Genomic DNA, 22,676 nt, shown 5'->3' with positions numbered 1-22,676 from the left:
CTCAGAACAGGAATTACAAATCAGTTGTTTACAGGAGCCAGTACATAATGGAAACAAATGAAGTGAGCTGGATGGGGACAGACTGAGGTAAACTATAAAAAAAAAAGACTCACTCTATATGAGAGGCACAAGTACCTAGGTGGGTCTAGCTGACTGGTGCTATGAAGAATTCAGGACACGATGTTGCCAGATTCTCCAGTTCTTCAAGAGGAACTGATACTTGGATTTTGTCAACTCTTCATTTTTAAAGGCAACCAATTTACAAAATGGTAAATATTGTATGAGATCAAAAAGGTACACCTAACAAGCCACATTCTGCCCAAGGTCTGAGAATTTGCAACCTTAGTTTTAAAGGGTGAGAGAATTAGGACACATATGAAACCGGAGGTGAAAGATGGACCTGCAAAATGTATTAGGCCTCACTGGAGTGAAGGATTAGAATAGGAATGTAGTATATTATAAACACAGATGTTTTTATAAACTAGTTATAAGCTAGTTGCTTATGTTCTTTGAAACGAAGAATCAAAGTCCAAGAAGACCGAGTTTCTCAAAGTCTGTGAGCAAGTCTCAGTTTAGCACAGCACCTACTTCACAAAAGGACTCTCAAAAGTTAGCTGAACTCAATATTCATGAATTGAGAACCACACACATCAAAGTAAAATTGAGAAGCTAAGGGATGGTTCTACCAGGAAAACTTCAATAGGCAGAATTTTAAAAGATGAAACTATGACAAAAGGTTAAAGGCAAAGCAGCTAATAGTGTTCAAGAGACGAAATCAAGGATATGTAAGATGAATTTGGACTTTAGCAATAATAAATAATAGTAAAGATACAGAGGATAAGCAAGCATATAGGATTTTGCAACTAAAAATTATGAGATAGGAAAAGAATACAGAAGAGTTTGGAAGGAATTAATCTGAGTCAAGAGCCACTGATTTCTCTCAGTGTATTTCCATACCTCTAATATTAATGTTTCTGAAACCAGGGTGATACTTGCAAATCAATGTTATTTTCCTACTCACCCTTCCCGAAAAACAGTTCCAGAAATCAACAATGAATCTTAGTATTAATGACATCTTTGAATCATGAGAATGTGTCGTATGCAGCAGCTCTCCTTTCTGTATAATGTAACATAAATTAAAAACAGAGCAGCTATTTGAAGTAGCCTGAGTTTAAGTAAATGGTGCCAATCAGAAACGCTGAGAACTCTAATAGAAGGAAGAACAACAGAAAGACCTGACCGACCCTAGAATGTATCCAATAGAAGGAGGCAACCAGAACAGCCAGAAAAAGGGAAAAAATCAAGCAGAACCTCACAAATTAAAAGTATACTCAAGAAGAAAGTATAGGACATAGCTGTCAACAAGAAATTGAACAGGATGAACATCAAGCTCAATGTACCTTTAAAGGTTATCTGAACTTAGAAGCTTTACTACAAGACCTCTATCCTAATACCTAACACCCAGGCCAGTCTTCTCATGCCTTTAGTCCTGAGACATTATATAGACAAGTAAAGCACAAATCCATGGACCACGCAAATAAGAACTCCCAAGAAATCTACAGCATAACCTTCATACACCAATTAGGCAGTGAGCAAAGAGCAATGTATAAAATCACAGTGAAAGTTCTCAGTGACAATGGTTGGGCCATTCTTAATGAAAATTTAAGAGGGAGGTTTTCCTGTTTCTTGAATAAAGAGGCCATGTGAAAGTAAAAAGCAAAATGGAAAACTAAAAGAAAGGTTAAGGTAAGTAATAAAAAAAGAAGATTGGCCATTTGATAGCTAAGTACTTCATAAACATTATCACACTGAATCCCCCCAAAAACCTCATGGAAACTACTATCCCTTATTTTGGAAATGAAGAAACAGGTAGAGAGAAAGGTGGAAACAGTTGAGCAAGACCTGTTAGATAGTAAGCGTTGGAAACCAAATTCAAACTCAGATCTGTCTGAATTTAGCACTCCACCAAATGGCACCGTTTTGGCAGAAATAGGTATGCAGACATTTTAGAATGGATGGTCTGACTTGGTACCAGACTACTAGTTTTGTAATCTGAGAGAGAATCACTTATTAGCAATCTCAATAAAACCAATTTGCATTTCACAAGTAACCACTTTTGTCCTTGCTTGTGAAATGCTATACTGTGTAAGCACCAGCTCTGGCATGACTCTAGCAAAAGAGGACAGAATTTGGAGCTGATGAAGAGGAGGAGATGAGGGAAGGAGAACAAGGGAGCAAGAGGAGAAAAAGAAATAAATAAGAAAATCATTTTTTAAATGATATCTGGGCAGGAACACAGAATGGTAACTGTAGTATATGAAGCCCATACATGGACAACTACAGTATAATCTTATTAGAGAAGGTAACAAATACACACAATTGAAGTCTGAAAAACAATCAAAGCAGTGGATCAAAATTAATAAAAACTAAAATTTAAATTAAAAAAGAAGAAAGATTAAGAGTTTATAGTTAACTAGAGAAGAAAGCAAAGTTGTTGTGGCAGGGGATGGCTAGAATTGAAGAATGGGCAATTAATATATCTTTTTCAATCTCTCTAATTTAAAAAAGAACCTACTGAAGTCCAAATGCTCTGTCTTAACTCTCATTTACCCTCCTCTAGTATTCAACTAACAAGCACACAGTAACAGAGCAGAAAAAGCACACCACTTGTCAGGAAGTTTGCTATCTGGCAACTTCAAAACCCTGCTTTGGCAGCTAAAATAAATACGACAAAATGCAACCCCTAATGCTCACATATTCTTTCACAGAATGGGCTCTCAGACATTTCTCACTCCTAATTTAAGCAACTGCAAACAGCCTTGGTTATCTACCTGGTCTCGTAAAAGATTAGAAGCAGCAGATAATATTAGGGGGAGGGTACAGACAGCAAGCATACTTGATATCATTAAGCGGTGACAGCTAATATGGAAGCAAGAAAATGGGATACAAAAAAAGAGTCAACAACTTCAAATACAGCCATCTCCAACCATTAAAAGAAGAGGGCAATTTATCCTACATACCTCCATAATCCTAAGGCATCACCAAATAATGACCGTTCAGATGGTGATCTGAGTGCTCAAAAAACACTAAATTAGGTTCTGAACACTCTGTCCACTAAGATAGAGTGGACTATTGCTCACACACAATTTACTTAAGATGGCTAAAACGCTTTTAAAATTTTGTAAGACGTAACTACCTCGACAACAAAGCCGCCTATTCAAAATTCCAGAATGAAAAGCATGGACCATATTTTTAGACTTTACAAAACACATGGGCAGTGATAGAAAAAGAGGCACAAAAACTTAAAAATCTCTGCATAACATCTTCATGAAAAAGCAAAATGAAGAACAGAGAACAGGTAAAGGGCAAGAAGACCTATGTTTGAGTTCTGGCTCTGTCAGCTAATATCTCTGTAACCCTCTTCAACTTAGTCTCTGTCTCAGTTTCTTCACCTATAAATGCAGATACTAACACCACCTACAAGGCTATATAGGTAATTTTAAAAGGTAATAAATTATCTAGAGATGATGGGAATGAGTGTAGAAGTAAAGCAGGTGTTCTTAAATACATCTTGATGCAAAAAAAAGTGTGGCTAATGTGCAAGCTTAAAATGAAAACAGCTTAAAAATAACTGTGAATCTTCTTTTGCATCTATACCCAAACACCTGGTCATCGTATTTACATGAAAAATTCTAGTTATATCTGGCAAAATGGATCTAGTTTCTTCAACATTCTCAGACCTTTATTTTATATTTCTATCTTTAAATGAAAAGAAGGTGAGAGAACACTCACCTTGACTCACAGTCTTCATTTTCTGTGCTTGTTGGAGGACTTATGAGTAGATGAAAAATTAAGAGAAAACAATTTGGGAAAGAAAAAAACAGAGAACAGCATCTCATCTTTTAGTTCAATCCCTCAGTCCGCAGGCCTAATTGGCTCTGACCAGCCTGGTGGCCTCCAACTCTACACTCTACCAGCTCTGCTCATCTGCCCCATCATCCTGCCCTTCTATTCCCCATGCCCTAAGCCTAAGGGGCTTTGTTCATTTTCCTCCTCTCAGTGCTAATACAGCCAGAGGGCATCTAAATCCCTTCGTGGCATAAAACAACCTCAGTCACCACAGAAGTGAAAAAGTAATCAAGTGTCCCACTTCCATATTTCACGTATTTGAGAGGGTTAACTGGAGAGACCACTTAAAAGCTAATAAGCCTTTCAGCATTTGGGCCATATACTATAAGGGTACAATTCTAAACATGACCAGTATCAAAGCTTTCCATTCTACTGATTAAAAACATCAATAAGATGAAAAGGATATTGTTTCTTCTCTTCCCTTCCTCCTGAACTCTCCCGTTTCTCTTTCCTTTCTATCTTTTCTTTATCATGCCTAGACTCCTATAAGGAGTGGCGGAATTAGTTCGGGAAGGGAAAACCAATTATAAAAAAACAGCTCAAAATCCTTTTTCATCACCCACCAGTCACAAATTTTTCTTCAAAAACTTACTTAATAAATATGACACCAAAAGCACAAGAAGCACAAGCAACAAAAGAAAACATTGGACTTCATCAAAAGTGCAAACTTTGATGCATCAAAGAACACTAACAAGAAAGTGAAAAGGCAACCTACAGAATGGGAGAAAAACATTTGCAAATCATGTATCTCATAATGGTCTAGTACCCAGACTACATAAAGAATTCTTATGACTGAGCAACAAAAAGACAATCCAATTAAAAAATGGCCAAGGCATCTGAATAGACTTCTCCAAAGAAGGCATACAAATGGCCAACAGGCACATGAAAAGATTCTCAACATCAGTAGCCATTAAGGAAATGCAAATCAAAACCATGAGATACCCCTTTAAGCCCATGAGGATCGATATAATAAAAAGCAGAACTAAAACAGAAAATAACAAGTGTTGGCAAGGATGTAGAGAAATTGGCACCCTCACACATTGCTTGCAGATGTGTAGCCACTGTGGAAGTTTGGCAATTACTCAAAAAGTTAAACATAACATTACCATGTAACCTAGAAATTCCACTTCTGGGTATACACACAAAAGAACTGAAAACAGGCTTTCAAACAAATACTTCACAGCAGCACACAGATGTTCATAGCAGCACTATTCACAATGGCAAAAGGTGGAAAACAACACAGAAGTCCATCAACTGAGGATAAACAAATGTTGTACATCACACTAGGGAATATTATTCAGCCATGAAAAAGAAACGAAGTACTAATACATGCTACACAATGGAAGAATTCCCAAAACATTATGCCTAGTGAAAGAAGTCAGACTACATTATTATACAATTTCATTTATATGAAATATTCAAAATTGGTAAATTTATAGAGACAGAAAGCAGATTAGTAGTTGCCAGGGTCTAAAGGGAGGGGAGAAATGGAGAATTATTGCTTAATGGGTATGGGGTTTCCCTTTGGGGTGATGAAAATATTTTGGAACTAGAGATGATTGCACAACATTATAAATATACTAAATGTCACTGAATGCTACACTTTAAAATAATTAATTTTATGTTACATGAATTTTACCTCAATTGAAAAAATACTTATTAAAAGGAGCAGACTCCCATTTAAGAACTATTAATATATGGAATACATTTTCAATATATACCATAATAATGCTTAATAAACACTTTAATCTTTAATAATCACTTGCTTATTACTAAATTATTACTTTATGGCAAATGCATGAGATATGTTTTGAATATCATCCACTAGTATCTAAGAAAATGTACACCATCTTGTATGAAAATCAAAAAAAGTTTGCAAACAAGTTTATCAGGAGAAAATGTTATAGAAATATGTTTAAAAACCACGGTTAATAAAGACTTTATGATAATGTAAGGATCAGGGAGAATACATGTGACCATCTTTTAATCTCATGAATGAAGAGAAACTAAAAGCACTGCTGGCAGAGAAAAAAGAGAACACAGAAAGAAAGGCTGAACCATGAACAGAGAACTAGGTGGGAGTGGAATGGAGAGGAAAGGAATTTTACAAGTAAACCAATTCTACCTTCCCAGTAATTTGGGACTGAACTGCCTCTAATTCCCCAAAAACCTGCCCTCCCTCAAAGCCTCCTCTTCCCACCTCCAAATAATTAACAGACTATTTGTGACTGCAAAAAAACCCTCAGTATTTGCTAACTTTTCAGAGTTGGCTTTCTAAGAAAAACTATATTGTTCCTTTGTTTCCCTAATTTACCTTTCTGCCAAAGGAGATTTTATCCGTCTTTTCAGATTTAAATGCATCGCCGCTTTTTTCTTTGCCTGAAGATTTTGACATTTTTTCCCTTGTCTTTCTCATTTGGATAAGAAGACTCACACGGACTTTCACTTTTGCGCTTTGGAACCCCCACTAAAATTATAAAAAAGAATCATGAAAGCCTCTTCTAATTGAGGGTGATGACTGCTTTGAAAGTATTAATAAGTCTACCTACTTGTTCCATTTTCCTCTTTTCGTCTCTTGGTTAAGTCTGGTGGCACTTCACGGTCATTGTTTGAATTATCCTAGAACCAAGAATCGTGAACCACATTGATCAAGAGTTTATGTTTTTGTTTTATTAAAATATTACTCTTACACAAGAAGGGCATAGCTAACTAGCATTGGAGAGTATTTGCCATAGTTTCACATACTTGGTAAAATGACATGAAAGACAAGCACAGCTGGTAGAAATTATTAGGCTGCAGATGCTTATTACTGCAGAAGATTTCACACTTTAAGATGAAAATACCAGTTATCAGACTGCCATGCAACAAACTAGTACTTTTAAAAAGGCAACAAAACATGCTACTGTATATGATAGCTTTCCAAACTAGTTTTAAAAAAAATTACAAACCCTTTTCCGCTCTTTCCTGTCCTTTTCATCTTTTTTCTCTCTTTCTCTGGATCTTTCCCTTGACTTGTCCAAATCTTTCTTGTCCATTTCTCTCTCCTTACTCTTGGACAGTGGTGGAGCATGATTAATGTAGAGCTGTTAAATTAAGGCAATATTACTAAAGATTATTAGTTTGCCAGTATTGGCATCATTTGCTTGATTGTTTATTTAATGAAAGATAATTGGTAGTTAGACCCAAAGTCAAAACTGGTCAGTGGTCTGTATTATGAGAGGTAAAATAAAAAGAGCAGGACACAAATTATGCAAAGACTTCAATTCCTGGCCATATAAAAATGATCATTTAAACCCAATCAGTGAATTCTTGCCTCAACTGAGACTCATTAGTAAATTTGTAAATTAGTAAATAGCTCCAGTTCCTTATACAGCTCTATTATGAAGACCTGTAACTACCATTACAAGAGTCCATATATGAAAAATAGTAACTAGACTTTCTCTACTGTGAAAAAAATACAAGCCTCTACACAATCATAGAAATTTTTAATAGTTTTCCCATCCACTGATAGGCAATCGATGACAGTGAACAGAAGTATAAAAATAAAACCAAGCTGTAAGTTTACTGGTCTTTTCTGCCTCAGCATACACCATGCATAGATTATCCTAAATTATTTTTACAAATGTAAAGGCTGTACATTCTTTACTTCAGAAAGCGCTCCAATGTACATCAATAATCACAACTGACTATGAAATTTGTCTAACTATTGGTTCTAAATAGCCCAGAAAACCATATAGTCATCTGAGAATGATGAAACAACTCAAAAAGACTGAAAAATGATGAAATAATGTTCTCTGCCCATTCTTTCCCTGCCAAAAGGCCCAGAGGCAATAAAAACATCCAAAGATCAAAGATATGCTAACTTTAAATAATTAAAAAGATGACCTTACTTATGCAAGCTGTTAATATGGAAATCCATTATAAAAGAAAATATGAAGTAATCAGATACCTAACCTTATGGCATTTGTAACTGTGCTAGAAACTTTTTTAAGACTATATGTATTAGGCAGCAGAATACGGACTAGAACTCATTACATAACTACACAATTCTAGATACACCTTAGGAATGAAAAGAATAGCGAGGCAAAAGTCAAGTATTTTTACATGAAGAAATCCTTTGATATTCAAAGGAATATATGAAAAAAGATAACCATCAGTCTGAAAATTAAAAGAAACACATTTTTAACACTATCAAATATTTCCAATTTCAGTTGGCTCAGAAATGCTGCCATAGCAATGCAGAAGTAGATTCTTTAAAATTTCATTGTGGAAAAGTTGATGATCAACTGAAATAGACAAAATGTTTATTAATAACAAAGAGCAAGAGAATGAGAAACAATCATCAAAGTGCTTGTCCAAAAGGTACTCCTGCTGGGTATAATGCCCTAAATGACACTCAAGATTTTTTAACTGTAATGTTTATTCATGTCTTAATATTACTTATGAAACTGACAAAGGAAATAATATATTATTGCAATACTCAAAGATTTCCCTAAGTGAAGTATTGCCCAATTCTCCTGATTAAAAAAAATTTTTTTTGGTTACAAATGAGCAGGCACATGCACACACAGCCTCCACAAGAATGAAGTTTTTAACTGTATCTAACTTGAATTCTGTATTGCAAAGAATTGAGAAACCTAGAAATTCTTAGTTTAGAAATGTACCCAATTCTATTTCTTCTTTCTAACCTTCAAGAATAGTTAGGATCACAAAACCCTTTTCTACAAAAACATATAATCTCTCACTGCATAGAGAATAAATGCATACAACTTAGCATGGACATTCCAAGTTCTTCACAATCTTTGCACAAGTATGTCCTACTATGAAGCAATCCAATGTATTCGTGTTGTGACTACCACTGCTTCCTAACACCCTGTCCTTCCCAGCAGTTCTCAGGTGCTCCCTTTTATCTTAATCTCCAAAGACTAAAGACAGCTCAAAAGCCATTAACACTTCAACCATCCTTCAACTCAATTTCCGGTGAACTCTTGTATTATTTCATATAACCTTTTTTGTGATAGGTTATTTCCTATCAATTTCATGGCTTTTGTTTTTGTCCATACATAGTTTCCATATGATAGAGGAGCTAATATGTCTTTTCTACCTTTACACACTTCCCAGTGCCTTGTACACACAGTGAGTACTCAATACAAGTTTGCAAAATAAAATCATTGATTTGTTAAAGTGATCTGCATGTAGCATTGTTGGGTTTTGTTTCTGATTTGCTTTTAGTTTCGGCATTGGGATAATTAGGTCCAAAAAACAATTTGATAATTCAAAATCTGTTTAAGAGAGCATTGCTTTTACTTAGGCTACAATGTATAAAGATGGGCTCAGAATTCAAAGCTGAATTGTTTTTAAGGTGGTTATGGTTGCCCTCTTAAATTACAGAGCAGCCTGTGGCATCTTACTACACTGATGGACAGTGACTTCGTGGGGCATGGAGGGGACTCAGTAATATGGGTGAATGTAGTAATCACACTGTTTTTCATGTGAAACCTTCATAAGAATGTATATCAATGAGGCCTTAATAAAAAACATTACAGAGCAGCCTGGTTAAAGTAACAAGCTTTCCTCACACTTTCTTCATCAGTATAGCTGCTGGAACAGCTAGGTGAAAACACAACTGACGAAAAGTGGAAATATGTCAGCTGGAATTTGGGGGTTAAAAGGTGAACTGAGAGAAAAGATTTAGATATTAAATTAGGCTCAGGCTTTTCTCCCTTCAATTAATCTTACTTGAAAGGACAAGTCCATGTTACTTTTACCACTGATTAGAAGGTGAAAATAGTAAATAATTTAATTTAAAAAATATCCCAGGGACAAAACATAACTAAAAGGTGAAACAAAGGAGGGAAACAATTTTATATGTCTGAGAGACAAGATAACATGAAAAAATAGACACACGTCTTTCAAATCCTCGAAAAAGTAAGAGCTTCCCCAGGAAACAGTAAGTTTATATAGAGCATCAATTTTAGAGATCGAAGCCCAGCAAAAATTTTTAAAGACATTCATATGCTATTAAATTTTCCTAGACACATGAAAATGCAACATCAACTCCTATGCAGACCAGTAAACTCCGGATGTTTGAACAAAGGCCAACGGCATTAAGAGTTCATCTCAATTATTTACTGATCACCTAACCATATTGTCAAGGTACTATATACTAAGCACTAAGGACCTGAAAAGTGGTTGAGTCACAATTTTTAGAAGCATATTCATATGCCATTTTCTAATTTTTCTGACTGAATGTGGAATAAATCTACTGAATTTTAAATGCCCACAAAAATCACCATCTTTTTTAAAAGGGGGAGGACAGACTGACTTGAATCACTGTAATTTAAACAAGATGAACTCACTACAGCGGCTAGGAACCCTTTCAACTACTGTTGAAGCAGGTGCTAAGGATCAAGGAGCTACAATTTTTGTTGCAACATTTTTTCATTGTGGTAGGAACATTTGAGGAACCTTAATTTTACTCCAATATTTGGCACTAACCACTTATGCCACTGAGAAAGGATCAAGAACTTTAGTCAGTTTGTCAAAAAAGATGCTACCACCTGCTCTATCTACCTCACAGCGCTGTTATAGCACGAAATGAGATAACATATGTTCATCTCATGTTTTATTTTCATAAGATTTTCACAAATATAAGAAACCATAATCTTCATCAATGATCAGAAAATCCAGTCACCTGTAAAAGCAGGTTTCAAACTGCTTCAATGTATGTTTCAGGAAATAAATACTCACAAGCTAACATTGTTAATCCATGAATTTTAAATAGCCCACACAAGCCACTGATGGTTAAGACTAACACACACAATCTGGTTATGAAAACCTACTATATTGCAATACATATTAAATTTAGCCAATAAAGTTACTTTAAAAGAAAGCATTCGCAGTACAGCTGATAGTCTTGATTAATACAGGACAATCTAAAAACAATGCTATGAGTTCAGAGCACAGGCACATTGGCTGAAGTGTTAAAAATTAGTCCTCATTTGCCATTGATATTTCATTATAAAGCTACAGAACTAAAAGCAGTAATGTCACTGAATTTGTTTCAAAATTTCATTTTGCATTGGTCCACCAGTAAGAAATCATACTTAGCAGATATAAAAGGAGGCAAAGTAGAAAAGCAGAGTGAAAAGAGGGTACAAGTTTTATCATAAAGACAAAATAACATGAACAATGGACAATTCAACTACAATAAAATGAACTCATAATAAGATACACAAACTGCACAATATTCTTAGTAGCAGAATACTCAAGAAAGTAGAATAATAGGCAATACTTAATACTGACATGTAAACACAACCATCAAGTTGAGTATTCCCCTCCTGGAGAAAGGTTGGTTTACATTAACCATATTTCTTGATATTATACAACTGCCAAAAAGGTAGCTTGGCAGAGGCAATAATATAAGACTTTTATGGATTGAGATGGGCTCAGTTTTCAGAAAGTTATGTGAATGAATCAAATTTATTTTTTGGTCTTTTGCGTTGTCTAAAAAAAAAAATCAGAAAACAGCCTGACAGATTTGTTTTGAGAAATTAAATAAGTCAACTCCCCAAATCAAACCAACAACCCATTCCCCAAACGTTAAACTTATTTCCAGATTTTGAAGCATAATAGGATAATGCATAACACAGCAATTAAGGAGAGATTATAGGAATGTCCCCACATCACACATAATTGATAACAATCTCAGTAAAAGAGGCCACTGTCATCCATTGTTTGTAATAGGTATTTTTAAAGGCTATTCTATTAGCTTACTGAACACTTACTAGGGCGAGGGATATCTACTAAATAAATGAAGTAAAGAATTTTTTGTTTTACTTAGGCGTGATGATTTTTAAAAGAATCAAACCTTTGCTGAAGACTCCTTGAGTTCGATGAGACTGTCCTGCAGAAAATGAATGGAGATGACAGGTGAGATGGCATAGTTCTCAGAACCCAGAGGAACTTTGGGAAATATGGCTGTAAGCTGGAAATAAACCAGCTACTTCTTGCAAGGATAAATCTTGTGATGTCATTATTATATGAATATCAACAAAAAACAAAAGCAAAACCATGTAATGGAATTGTATCGTTGAAAAAACAATTGTATGCAAGCAATGTAATAAAAATCTTTCTCTGCTCAGAATTAAAAAATAAATGTCAATGCCACATTTTTCATAATACTGTACTTAAGTTATAAGTAATATTAAGAGACTTAAGAAAGCAAAACATTTTTCTGCACAAAAAGTTTAAAATAGTGGAGGTCACTGTGGAAGAACAACATTATCTTACATTTTCATAGTTTGTAATTGGGAGGCTTCAAATTTTACTTCAATTGTGACTGTACCATACACATTTTTTATCCTTGCAGAAAACTCAGTGGCATTACATTAACAAGAAAACAAAAAGGTATTCCATAAGAGAGTAATCACTTTTTTTGCAAAGTGACTCTGATGGTGAGTCTCATACCTCCCACAAAAAAAAGCACTTAAAAAAAAGAAACCAATTAGAGTATTCCACCACAGTGCTCTTGACAAAGAATTAGTTAACTTACAGTTTTAAAAGTTCAACATACTGCAAATTCAAATATTCCATGAAATTACATGACTTTAGAATTAAAATTAAATATGGAGCAAGGAATGACTACCCCGAGTCTTCAAGAAGGCTACACCCACGATTTTGTGCTGCAGTTGAATGCCTGGGATTTCTCTGCTGGGTGGTAGGACTGGATGCCACATCTGCTTTTATCGTAACGCAAGGTTCAACTTGTTGGGAAACCAGTGGGTATAAACAAACCTCCAGGGGAAGATACAACAGAAGCTGCGTGCTCACTGAATACACACAACTACAGGAGAACTGATCGCCAAGGAGACTTCAAAATGGAACTCCTTTCAAGACTCCTTCTTAGAAGGCACACATGGGTAGGATGCTCATCAAGAAGCTTGATGAATTCAGAGGTATCTTGTTTATCCTGTACCATCCAGGAAGTCTTCAGTGCTATAAATTCTTCAATATTTATGCTGAAAAATATGCTTCATTCTGCTAAAAAGACTCGTTTGCTTGTAGCTACCATTGCACCCCAAAAATGACTGCTTAAAGCAGTGAGGCACTTCTGGGTAAAATTTCTCTTGCACTTTGAAATGCTACAAAATTAGTGCTAGGTCCTTGAAGTTTTAATATTTTTATAATAAAAATAGTCAATAGGAAAAATATCTGTCCACCAATACGTAAAAATTTCATTTTCTAATGCAACATAAAACCTCCAGTGGCTCCAGTGAATACTTGGCACAAGACTTGAAGGAAGTCAGGACACGTATTCCAAACAGGTGAGCCTAACATGGACGCTGCCTTCCTCAGGCTATACTAACCTTTACTGTCGAGGAATATGATGGAGAATGGTGTGTATCAATTTTGCGGCGTTTTTGTTCTGTTGGGCAAAAGAAATAGTCACAATAAGGTATATTTCCACTTTTACCAAATACTTAAAAAAAAACCCACCAACTTTTAGGTAATTAAGTATTACTTCCCCCAGTAAAGTCCCTAGATAACTTGCCAAAACAAGGAAATTGAAAACAACCATGCATTACAACATGCAAAGGTAAATAAATATAAAGAAAGGTAAACTTGCCCCTTTCAGGCTCTGCAATGACTGATCCAGGAACAGGTAACTTTAAGGACCCAGAAACTGATGCTTTTTCTCCTCCTTTAGCATTTTCCTTTGCTATATCTCTTTCTCTGCATGGCTCCTTTTCTCTTTCCTTTTCTTGAGTACATTTTGATTCTACATTGGGGATGGTGGTCTTGAATTTCTCATCTTTAGCTTTTTCTTCTTTCTTGAATTTTTCTTTCTCTTTGTCAGACTTAGGTGTTCTTTCCTTCATTTCTCTTGCTTTTTCATCTTTATTTGGCCATTCTTCCTTTGGTTTTCCTTTACCATCTTTACCAAGTACCCTGGCTTCTGGAGTCGTAGCTGGAGTCTTTTCTTTTTTCTCTTTTTCTTTCTCTTTCCCTTTCTCCTTGCCATTTTCTTTAACAGCTTTGCTGCTTAGGAATACAAATATGAGATTTTAGGACAAATGGTCATAAAATACACTCCATGGAATGTTTTAAATCATAAACAAAGTTTTTTAGTGGCTTCAAAAATTCTAGAAGAGTAGCCCTTTGAAAACTAAAGAACAACTTTAAATGAAAAAGTACTTCTTTATCCAGTAAGTAATAAATAACCAAATTCATGAAGAGCAGATTAAAAAGAATGATTTAAGTGATGTCAGGCCCTTTTCCTGCATATGTTCATAACCTTGGGAGATTACAAATGAACATAACCAAAAATTATCCCACAAGTCAACTGAAGGTGCTACTATCAGGAAGTGGATTACTTGACTGGATGAATCACTTGCTGGTCTAAATCAGCATAGGCTTCTCTTACGTAAATAATCCTCACCCTGTCTACAGCAAACACTCAATTCTAAAATGTTTTTTGACTTCATCACCTACCTTCTCCTGCATGCCACAGCAGGGGAAACAGAGGCAGTCTCAGCTTATACAAAACATAATGAGGATGGTAAGCACATAACCAAAACAAGGGTACATACAAAATTTCAAAGTCCAACATAAATGACTTTCATTTCACAGCATTCAACTACCTTTCATTCATGTCTAATGAGGTTCATCATGTAAGAATTCAGAATTTTGTATATCAATGACACTTCAATAAAATGAAATAAAAAGAATTCAGAATTTTGACATATAGCACAGTGTTCCCACCTGTTAGAGCCACTATTTCCATTGCTTGAATTTCCTTTTGGTGTAGCACTAGAAGCTTTATTAACAGCTTTCACACCACACTGAGATCTCTCCCTTGATTTATCTGAAATAAAGGTAAGGATTTATTTGACCACTCCCTAAATGTAAATAAACTATAATTTCACAGCAAAATGATTACAGATTAATTAGAAGGAAATAAAGGGCTGATTACTTCTTGATAGTTACATACTCCTACTTAGGTAATAAAAAGTAATAGTAAGCTTGCATTTTACTTGTCATGTGATACAAAACATTTCAGTTTGTTGAAACAAAATGTATTACTTATAAATTTCTATAAATAAGCATACCAGTCTCATCATTACTGCTTTCATCAGATTTAGATGCACTTCCTGTCAATGATGGAGAAGGCCCACCACCAGGCCCATTTTGTACACTGGCAACTGCAGTCCTCGGAGAGGGGTCTTTGTGATGAAACTCATTTTCAGGTATCATGTATGACTTTCTACTTTTCAACTGCCCCGAGTAGCTGAAAGTCACAAAAACTGTTTAAATAGACAAGTACAAATAAAAAAAACACAAATATGGTATTTAAAAAAATAAAATTATCAAGTTATTCACTCCGCTACTTGGTTCCAGAAAATAAAAAATATTAATTTTCAGTGTTCTTGAAGGTCTTTATAGGAGCCCTAGATGCTTCCTTAAAAATAAAAATTTCAGGGCTCCTGTCCCCTCCTGGCATGAGCCAGGAGCTCTGTCCTCTCACTGTATCTCTCAATAAAAGCCTCTCCCTGGCTCTACCTTGGGTGTTTGCTAAGTTCATTCTTCGACTCCACGAACAAGAACCCCAGCACCATCTTTGGGAGCTTGTCCAGGATAGCCTTGGAGAAGCCATAAAACTGCAAATAGTAATAGAAATGGAACCCAGAATAGAAGTGCCCATATTCTGAGGCCCTCTCGACTGACCAGTGATGGGGACCTAACTGCACCCTTTACTGCACCCCCTCTCAGCATGAAGCAGCCAGAGTGGTCATTGCCCCCTTTTCCTAGCAGCAGCTAGGGTCTCTATCTGTAGAGGAGGAAATGAGACAGGGACCTTGGGTGTAGTCAGAGTAGGGTGAGGGCCTCCAGAAAAAGCAAGGCAGGATATTTACACTCAGAGCAATGTAACTACATACAAGGAAACCCCCTACCAAAACTCTGTGTTAAACATTAAGCTCTAGAGTCATTCTTCTGTGAGATCAGTTCATATTCCCCAGATAAAGGAAAGCAGCCCATGTTTTTATTATGCTAATCATTTGCAATCATGTGTAAGATTCACTTTAGCATGCTAAAAGAAACTTAATGTCTCATCAAGGACAAACATCCTAACACCACTTTTAACAAGTCTACACCCCTAAGCCCTTTATCAGTTCCCCAAAATGCTCAACTGCCTGTAAATCCCCTAGACAAGCACCACCCCAGGCTCTCTCGTCCCCTCCTGGCAGAGCTCTGTCCTCTCACTATATCTCTCAATAAAAGCCTCTCCTAAAAAAAAAAATTTCAATGTAAACTAATCCTTAAATGAAGATGCTTTTTTTTTTGCTATCAATGAGCTGATAACTGATGATGAAATGACATTTCCTTCAAACCAAGATATATTGGATATGACTTTTGAAACTATCATCCAGTATAGACTGGAAGCTGATACTTGGAAGTGACAACTCTCACCAGCCTGTGGGAACATGAACGCATAATCTCCCATAATTTCCTGAGGTAAGGCAGAAGATAAACTTCAACACTGTAAAACATTTTAAAGTCTTCAGAATCCTTCTGTCATCTAGTCTCATAAATCACATTAAAGTATAATTGTGTTACCCCATAGCCAATGCATATAGATCTGGCCTCTTCTCTTTTTCTTCTTGGCAGATTTTATGTACTCTTCTTTCCAAAACCTGACCCAGATTCAGTACTTTTGGGTACCAAGGAAGTATTTTTGTTAGCACAATCAAGATATTCCTGATGTGAGTATATTCGCCTGTTTCAAGGCAATGCACCGATGCCTACAACAAACATTTTAAGATCTGTCATTATAAAAGTCTAAGTATGGAGAAGAAAAAAACACCTTTGAGAAATTCTTTTTTTTACCTTGGTTAATTTGTAATGCCATTTATGTACAACATGACGAAAATTTTCATAGTCTAATTGATCAGCTTTATTTCCTCCATCAAATCCAGTTGCGCGTAATATAGTGAGGAATCCTGGGTAACTTCCACATTCCTAAGGGGAAAAAAAGGTTTACTTTTCAAAGAAAAGTTCTGTTCCTCAAAATAGCAGAAGCTGAAGCTTACGTAGACTAGATTAATGAATCCATGTGAAAACGTGATGCGTATTTGAATGATAGGTAGTGTTCATAGGATGGTTCAGCTTAGTCGATGATATTAATTTTGGAATGTCAACATAAGGTAGGATTTTTAAAAATAGCACTTTTTAATAATGAACAAATTGTGCTTAAATTTTAAACACTGTTTTACAGCTGAGTCTTAAACTCAGTTTCCTTTAAAAACTGAACAACCTAGCAATTACTAGAAGTGGCTATTAGAGACATGGATAAAATAATGATATTTATTAGTCCTACCTTTTCATATGTGGCTCTATCACTGTGCCACCTGGTCACAGTTTCTAACATGCAGCAAAGAAATCTCCCATATCGACAAGCTTCATTTTCAGTATAGCTTGCGACTGTGTAAATTATGTCAGAGAAAACCTACAAGAAAAAATATTTGAAAAATAAAAACAAATCAAGGTCAAAATTAGTTCAAAATACTAAAAGATCATGCTATAGCAAATCATAATTAACTAACAGATAAGTTTTAGTCACAATGTATTGTCCCCTTTGATACGCACAATTTCTGAGACCTTTAAATATTTTGGCTTTTGTGAGGGAACAGCACATTAATAAAGCAATGACAACAAAATTTTTATTTAAAAAGCTGATTAACAATGACAGAAGAAAAAAACTACCATCATTATTATATCATTCACTGCTTTAACAGAGATTTAGACACAGATACTACCTGGGGTTAAAGGGACAGTAAGGAGAGAAAAGGCTGATAGAAAACAGAAATAGGCAGCTGACATGCTGTAACATATAGTACATTTTAAAACCAGAAAAATGCAGTAATTTATTATAAAGAAAAAGCCAGATGCAAAATTTGTGAATGTGATCATACTGAAAAGCATCTGTACGTGCAAAGGTGTATTTTGAGGGGAAAGTTAAGAGTGGAGAAGAGAGTTTTACCTATTATGACAAACATATAAACCCAAATGTTAAAAGATTAACTAGAGGTGCTTATTACATATCAGGCACTATTCAAAGTACTTTCGTGTATAGTGATTCATTTGATTCTCACAAGAATCTTATGAAGCAGGTATTATTATCCCACTTCACAGATAAGAAAATTGAGGCACAAAGAGGTTAAAAACTTGCCAGAGCAAAGATCATGTACGTAGAAAGTGGCAGAGTTAGGATTCAAGTTCAGGCACTTGGCTCTTGGGTTCATGCTTTTAACCAGACACACAGTAACACCTCTATAGATTATAATGTTTAGCTATCTTTGTGTGAGACTTTTTTTAAAGGTTGCAATGAAAAGAACTTACACGATCATAGCAAAGAAGTGTGGAAAAATTTGGAGTTTTCTGTTGATGCACCAGTTCAACAAAACGAGCACAGTAAACAGCATCAATTGCTGAAAAAATACATCGAGGAAATATACACAGCTGTAGAAATTTTGTGATGGTCTGATTTTTGGTAGATTCTAAAAATAAGGAAAGAATATATTAAGTGGTAAATTTCGTCCTCAAGTGCCTCAAAGCCACTAAACATAATAACAACATATTAATTTTACCGTAGAGAATGCTATAGAACCACAAACTATAGTTTGTAACTAAAGGTCATGCCTGGGATGAGACTTGTTTTCACTCTGCGGATATTTTTCTACCTGTAATTTCTCCAGAAGTGTGATTTTATACAGAAAAGTTGAATGATAAGCTGCCAATATTGTAGTTGTAAGTTAATTTCGCCAGCAAGCTAAATCGGTTCATTTAGTGAACATATGAAGTCGACTCTGAATTATGAGTAACCAAAAATTGGGATAGTGAACACTGAGTCGAAATAAAAACACAATACACTTCAACACCTCCAGAATTATTGAGGTTTGCTTTCGTAATTCAGCAGCAGCAGGAATGTAACCATTCTAACTTACTCGCTAAAAGCCAGTTGTCCTTTTCCAGTTTCAGTCTCTGTAGAACTCGCTGTACATGTTCCATCTGTTTTTTTTCTTCTTCAAGAAGCTTGTCCTGAAGGGCAGTACAGCGCTCCTTCTCTTTTTTCTTTTTATTTGGAGGCTACAAAGTATAAGTTAGATACTTCTCTAAGTACAGGCACATTACCTCCCTTTCTTTTAATTAAAAGCAGAGATAAATGCTGATATATTATGTCAACAGGGATATTTACGGATGTTTACCTCCATTCAACAAATCTAAGACAAAGTCATCCAGTCCTCATACACCATCAAAACAGGCTACCTTCCCAACACTGGTACTTTTAGTCTAAGGCATGGAATCACCTTTGACTCTTCCTTCTTATTCATTCCAAAATCCCAATTGCTTACAAGTCCTGTGCTTTCCCAGTATACCTCCACCAGTCTACGTTCTCACAATGAAATACCCAAAAAGCCACTTTGCTGGTTTCCAGCCTAATGCTAGTCGTTTCCCCCACTAAATGCATCCTTTATGCTGCTGTCACAAGTAATCTTTCTAAAGTACCATTTTTACCATTATTATTTCCCTGCTCAGGAATTTAAAATAGCTCTCAATTTTATCAAGCCTTCTCTTCTAACTTTCATTGCTCTACATAATCTGACTCTATTCAAATTATCCCTAAGCCAATTCACTACAGTAGAAGTGGTCTCCTTAAACCTTAGACTACTTTACACCGTTGCTGGAGCTCTAGAGTGGCCAGTCTGCCTCCAAATTTCCAAACCTAATTTACCTTCAAGGCCCATGCAGCTCAAGACTTACCTCTTCAGTAAAGTCTTCTCCGAAAGAGTTCTCCTTTTAGGAATTCCTATTGCTCTTGCAATTGCAATTGTAAAATGATCACACAGACCATGTAAAGTTGCTAACCCAGCCCTCAGTAGAAAAGCAAACTCAAAAACTTTTGACTGATGCTAACTTCCAAGTACTCATCCATACCCATGCTCTTACCCAGTGAGAGGTCACCACTAAACCCACTTAGGAACATATATAGCAACAAGATCATAGCTTGTTAGTACAAGTTTAAACTATGGGAAATGCTGAACTAATACCATGAAGTTATTACACTTGAGCTACTAGAACAAAAACCTACCATTTCCTGATTGTCATCAATGGCTTTCATCTGGACTTTAAGTTTATTGACTTCCCGTTCGTAGCTGGTATGTGGAACTGCAAGGTCGTACATCGTCAATGACCAGAATGTGGCATAAAATTGAGGGCTGATGTCATCCCAGAGCTCAGAAACATGTAAGGAGACCACTGCTTCATGGACAGGAGCCATCACCATTTCACATGATGTAATGTACTTATGAACTTTATGCTGCTGTTTACTTCCGTTTTCTGATTTTTTAAGTTCATCATACTTTGACTAAAGATAAAAACACACACACACACTTTTATAGCAGTGACTTTCATAGTATGAAAACCTATGTTCCCTTTTCTTTTCAAGAGTCAAAAGATGACCAATCTGAACTGCTGTAGGAATTCTACTTCCTTACCAACATTGATTTTAAAATAAATCATCCCTGGAAACTGCTCTAATCTTTGGTCCTGGGTGCTCATTAGGAGCTTTTCAGGAAATTCTTATGAATCTAACCTGTTCAGTAAGGGGATACATATGTGTGCCTCTTGCCCTTTCCCCCAACCATAGTCTCTCTTACTGCTGCACAAAGATTAAACATACAGGGTTTCCACTCCTGCTTCTGAGATAGTCAAGGGAACCAAGAAGCGGGTCTTAACACTAACAAAGAGGCAGAATGGAACTAATAACAGCCAATCTGGACAGAATGTGTTATCACTACACATACCCATATTGCCTGTTACAATTTCTTGATGAAGCTGGATCAATGCTAAGAAAGGTTATGAAAAAGTTATCATAAGACTGATAAGTAGGGTGACCAACTGCCCAGTTTTGCCAGTGACTAAGAGGTTTCCAGGGATGCAAGACTTTAGTGTTAGTACAAGGACGTCCCTGGCAAACTGGAACCCACTGGTCACTAGACTGCAAAGCTAAACACGACTTCCTGTGAATGGCTGTGGTATATTAGAGTTTAAAGAGTGTGGGAACTGACACTATGGTGGGTTTTTATTTTGTGGCCTGATTGACTTACCCTAATTTGAGTGTGTGTGTGATGGGGGATGGGGGCATGCCAGAGGGAGGCCATACTCTTAATTGTACAAGGGAAGAACCTGCTAGTACCAGAGGGGGGTGGGAGGGGTAAAGGATGGGACACTACAGTGTGTATGCCAAATGCAAAAAAGAAAATAATACAAAGTAGAGTTGTATATATATATATAATACAAAGTACTCACCACACCCATGCTCTATGCTATATATATATATATATAATACAAAGAATTGTCTCTCTCTCTCTATATATATATATAATACAAAGAATTGTCTCATGTCCCTCAGTCTCTTGAGGATACAAGAGCTCTCACCCAAAAAATTTTGTTTGGGTTAGGCATAATCCTGAAGATGAACCTAGGAGGAGACCCAAAAAGAGTTTCTTCTTTATGTTAGAAAAACACTTAAATCATTCATTGTTTGGGCTAAACATGGAACCCAGAACTAGAAGGTCAGAGGTCAAAGGATCCACTTCCAGTTTCCATCATGGCAGAACAGTCTTGACTCCCCACAGTCCAGCTGCCTTCCCTCCTAAGTATGTCTATACCCCAGGCTCACGAGACTGAAGAAATACCAAGTGCTTTTGGTTCCAGACGGTATCTCAAGCAGGCTCTGAGAATCTTAAAATTATTCTGGAAGTGAGAAGATTTACCTCCTCCTACCCCATTTTAGAAAGCACACTGATGATAACTACTGAGACTACACAGGTGACAAAACTATGAAGAACATTACTTACAAGAGAGAGGTCCCAATTACAACAGAGACCTAAGAGCAGAGCAGCTGGGATAAGAAAGGGTTTAAAAATTTGAGGGTAGGTACTATCAAGAGTAAATAATAATGAATCTATGTGAGCAGAATGATATCATCTAAGGTTCTAATAAAACATAGTATAGGGTTGAAACAACCTGCATAAGATAACTTAGCTACCTGACTTAGACAAGATCTAGAATATGAAATGGGGGAGAGCCTTTTTTTCAGACCCACATTGCAAGGTGAGTCTCAATAATTATAAATGAAAATTAGGTTATAGGAATGAGAGGGTTATAGGATAGCCCATCTCCCCAATCCTCTTCTAAGTTGATGACTTGTTACTAGGTACTCCCCTAGTCCCTATCTTGTTAAAAAACAACAACAGTTTTGATCAGAAAAGATATCTATGATTTGTATTTACCTACGATGAGTATTTGTCTAAAGTCAGTTTAACTCCCTCTTCAGGCTCACATCTTCAGTCAAGTGGAGAGGCATAACAGCTCTACAGCTCAACGCACTGGGACCCTAGATCTATGGAATAGAACTGATACCCCCAATTATTGCTGTACTTCTAATTACTATTCAGAAAGCTCTTCCTGGCCCAATATTCTGAGCAGTGTTTGGTCAGCTGAATTATTTGCAGGAGAGAAATCGGTAGTCAGTTTATGGAAGGGACCTAGCAGTCCTCCAATACTCATTCCCTCATCAAAGGCTTTACAAGACAGGCTTTCACTCAAGAAGCGAAAGCAAGGATCCCCAGGAGGTTGGATACTCCTCCAAAGTGCAGGCAAGGTTGCCAAGAACTCCCTTTCCAGAAGACAGAATATAGCCA

The 22,676-nt window shown here is 36.2% G+C and overlaps 1 protein-coding gene and 1 long non-coding RNA gene across 2 annotated transcripts in view; both read right to left on the bottom strand.

Moving 5' to 3' along the window:
- Positions 1-6,862: 6,862 nt before the first annotated feature.
- Positions 6,863-13,337, bottom strand: LOC130680239 (uncharacterized). The gene is made up of 3 exons (XR_008993239.1): positions 13,278-13,337; positions 11,780-11,815; positions 6,863-6,992 (listed from the first exon to the last, which is right to left on the bottom strand). It is a non-coding gene; the product is annotated as an uncharacterized LOC130680239 (long non-coding RNA).
- Positions 13,338-13,421: 84 nt separating this feature from the next.
- LOC130682653 (THO complex subunit 2-like) overlaps positions 13,422-22,676 on the bottom strand; it is an 88,666-nt gene continuing 79,411 nt past the window's right edge. Inside the window, exons 20-28 of the mRNA XM_057497497.1 lie at positions 20,060-20,335; positions 18,915-19,056; positions 18,310-18,467; positions 17,288-17,416; positions 16,798-16,929; positions 16,528-16,712; positions 15,021-15,199; positions 14,674-14,776; positions 13,422-13,953 (exon numbers count right to left, since the gene is read on the bottom strand). Of these exons, the coding sequence (XP_057353480.1) occupies positions 13,422-13,953; positions 14,674-14,776; positions 15,021-15,199; positions 16,528-16,712; positions 16,798-16,929; positions 17,288-17,416; positions 18,310-18,467; positions 18,915-19,056; positions 20,060-20,335 (1,836 nt within the window). The remainder of the gene's footprint in view (positions 13,954-14,673; positions 14,777-15,020; positions 15,200-16,527; positions 16,713-16,797; positions 16,930-17,287; positions 17,417-18,309; positions 18,468-18,914; positions 19,057-20,059; positions 20,336-22,676) is intronic.

The sequence above is a fragment of the Manis pentadactyla genome, chromosome 2, assembly GCF_030020395.1.
Source record: "Manis pentadactyla isolate mManPen7 chromosome 2, mManPen7.hap1, whole genome shotgun sequence".
Taxonomy (NCBI): Eukaryota; Metazoa; Chordata; class Mammalia; order Pholidota; family Manidae; genus Manis; species Manis pentadactyla.
The sequence above is the reverse complement of the archived record's forward strand: the minus strand, read 5'-3'. Positions and strand labels throughout refer to the sequence as shown.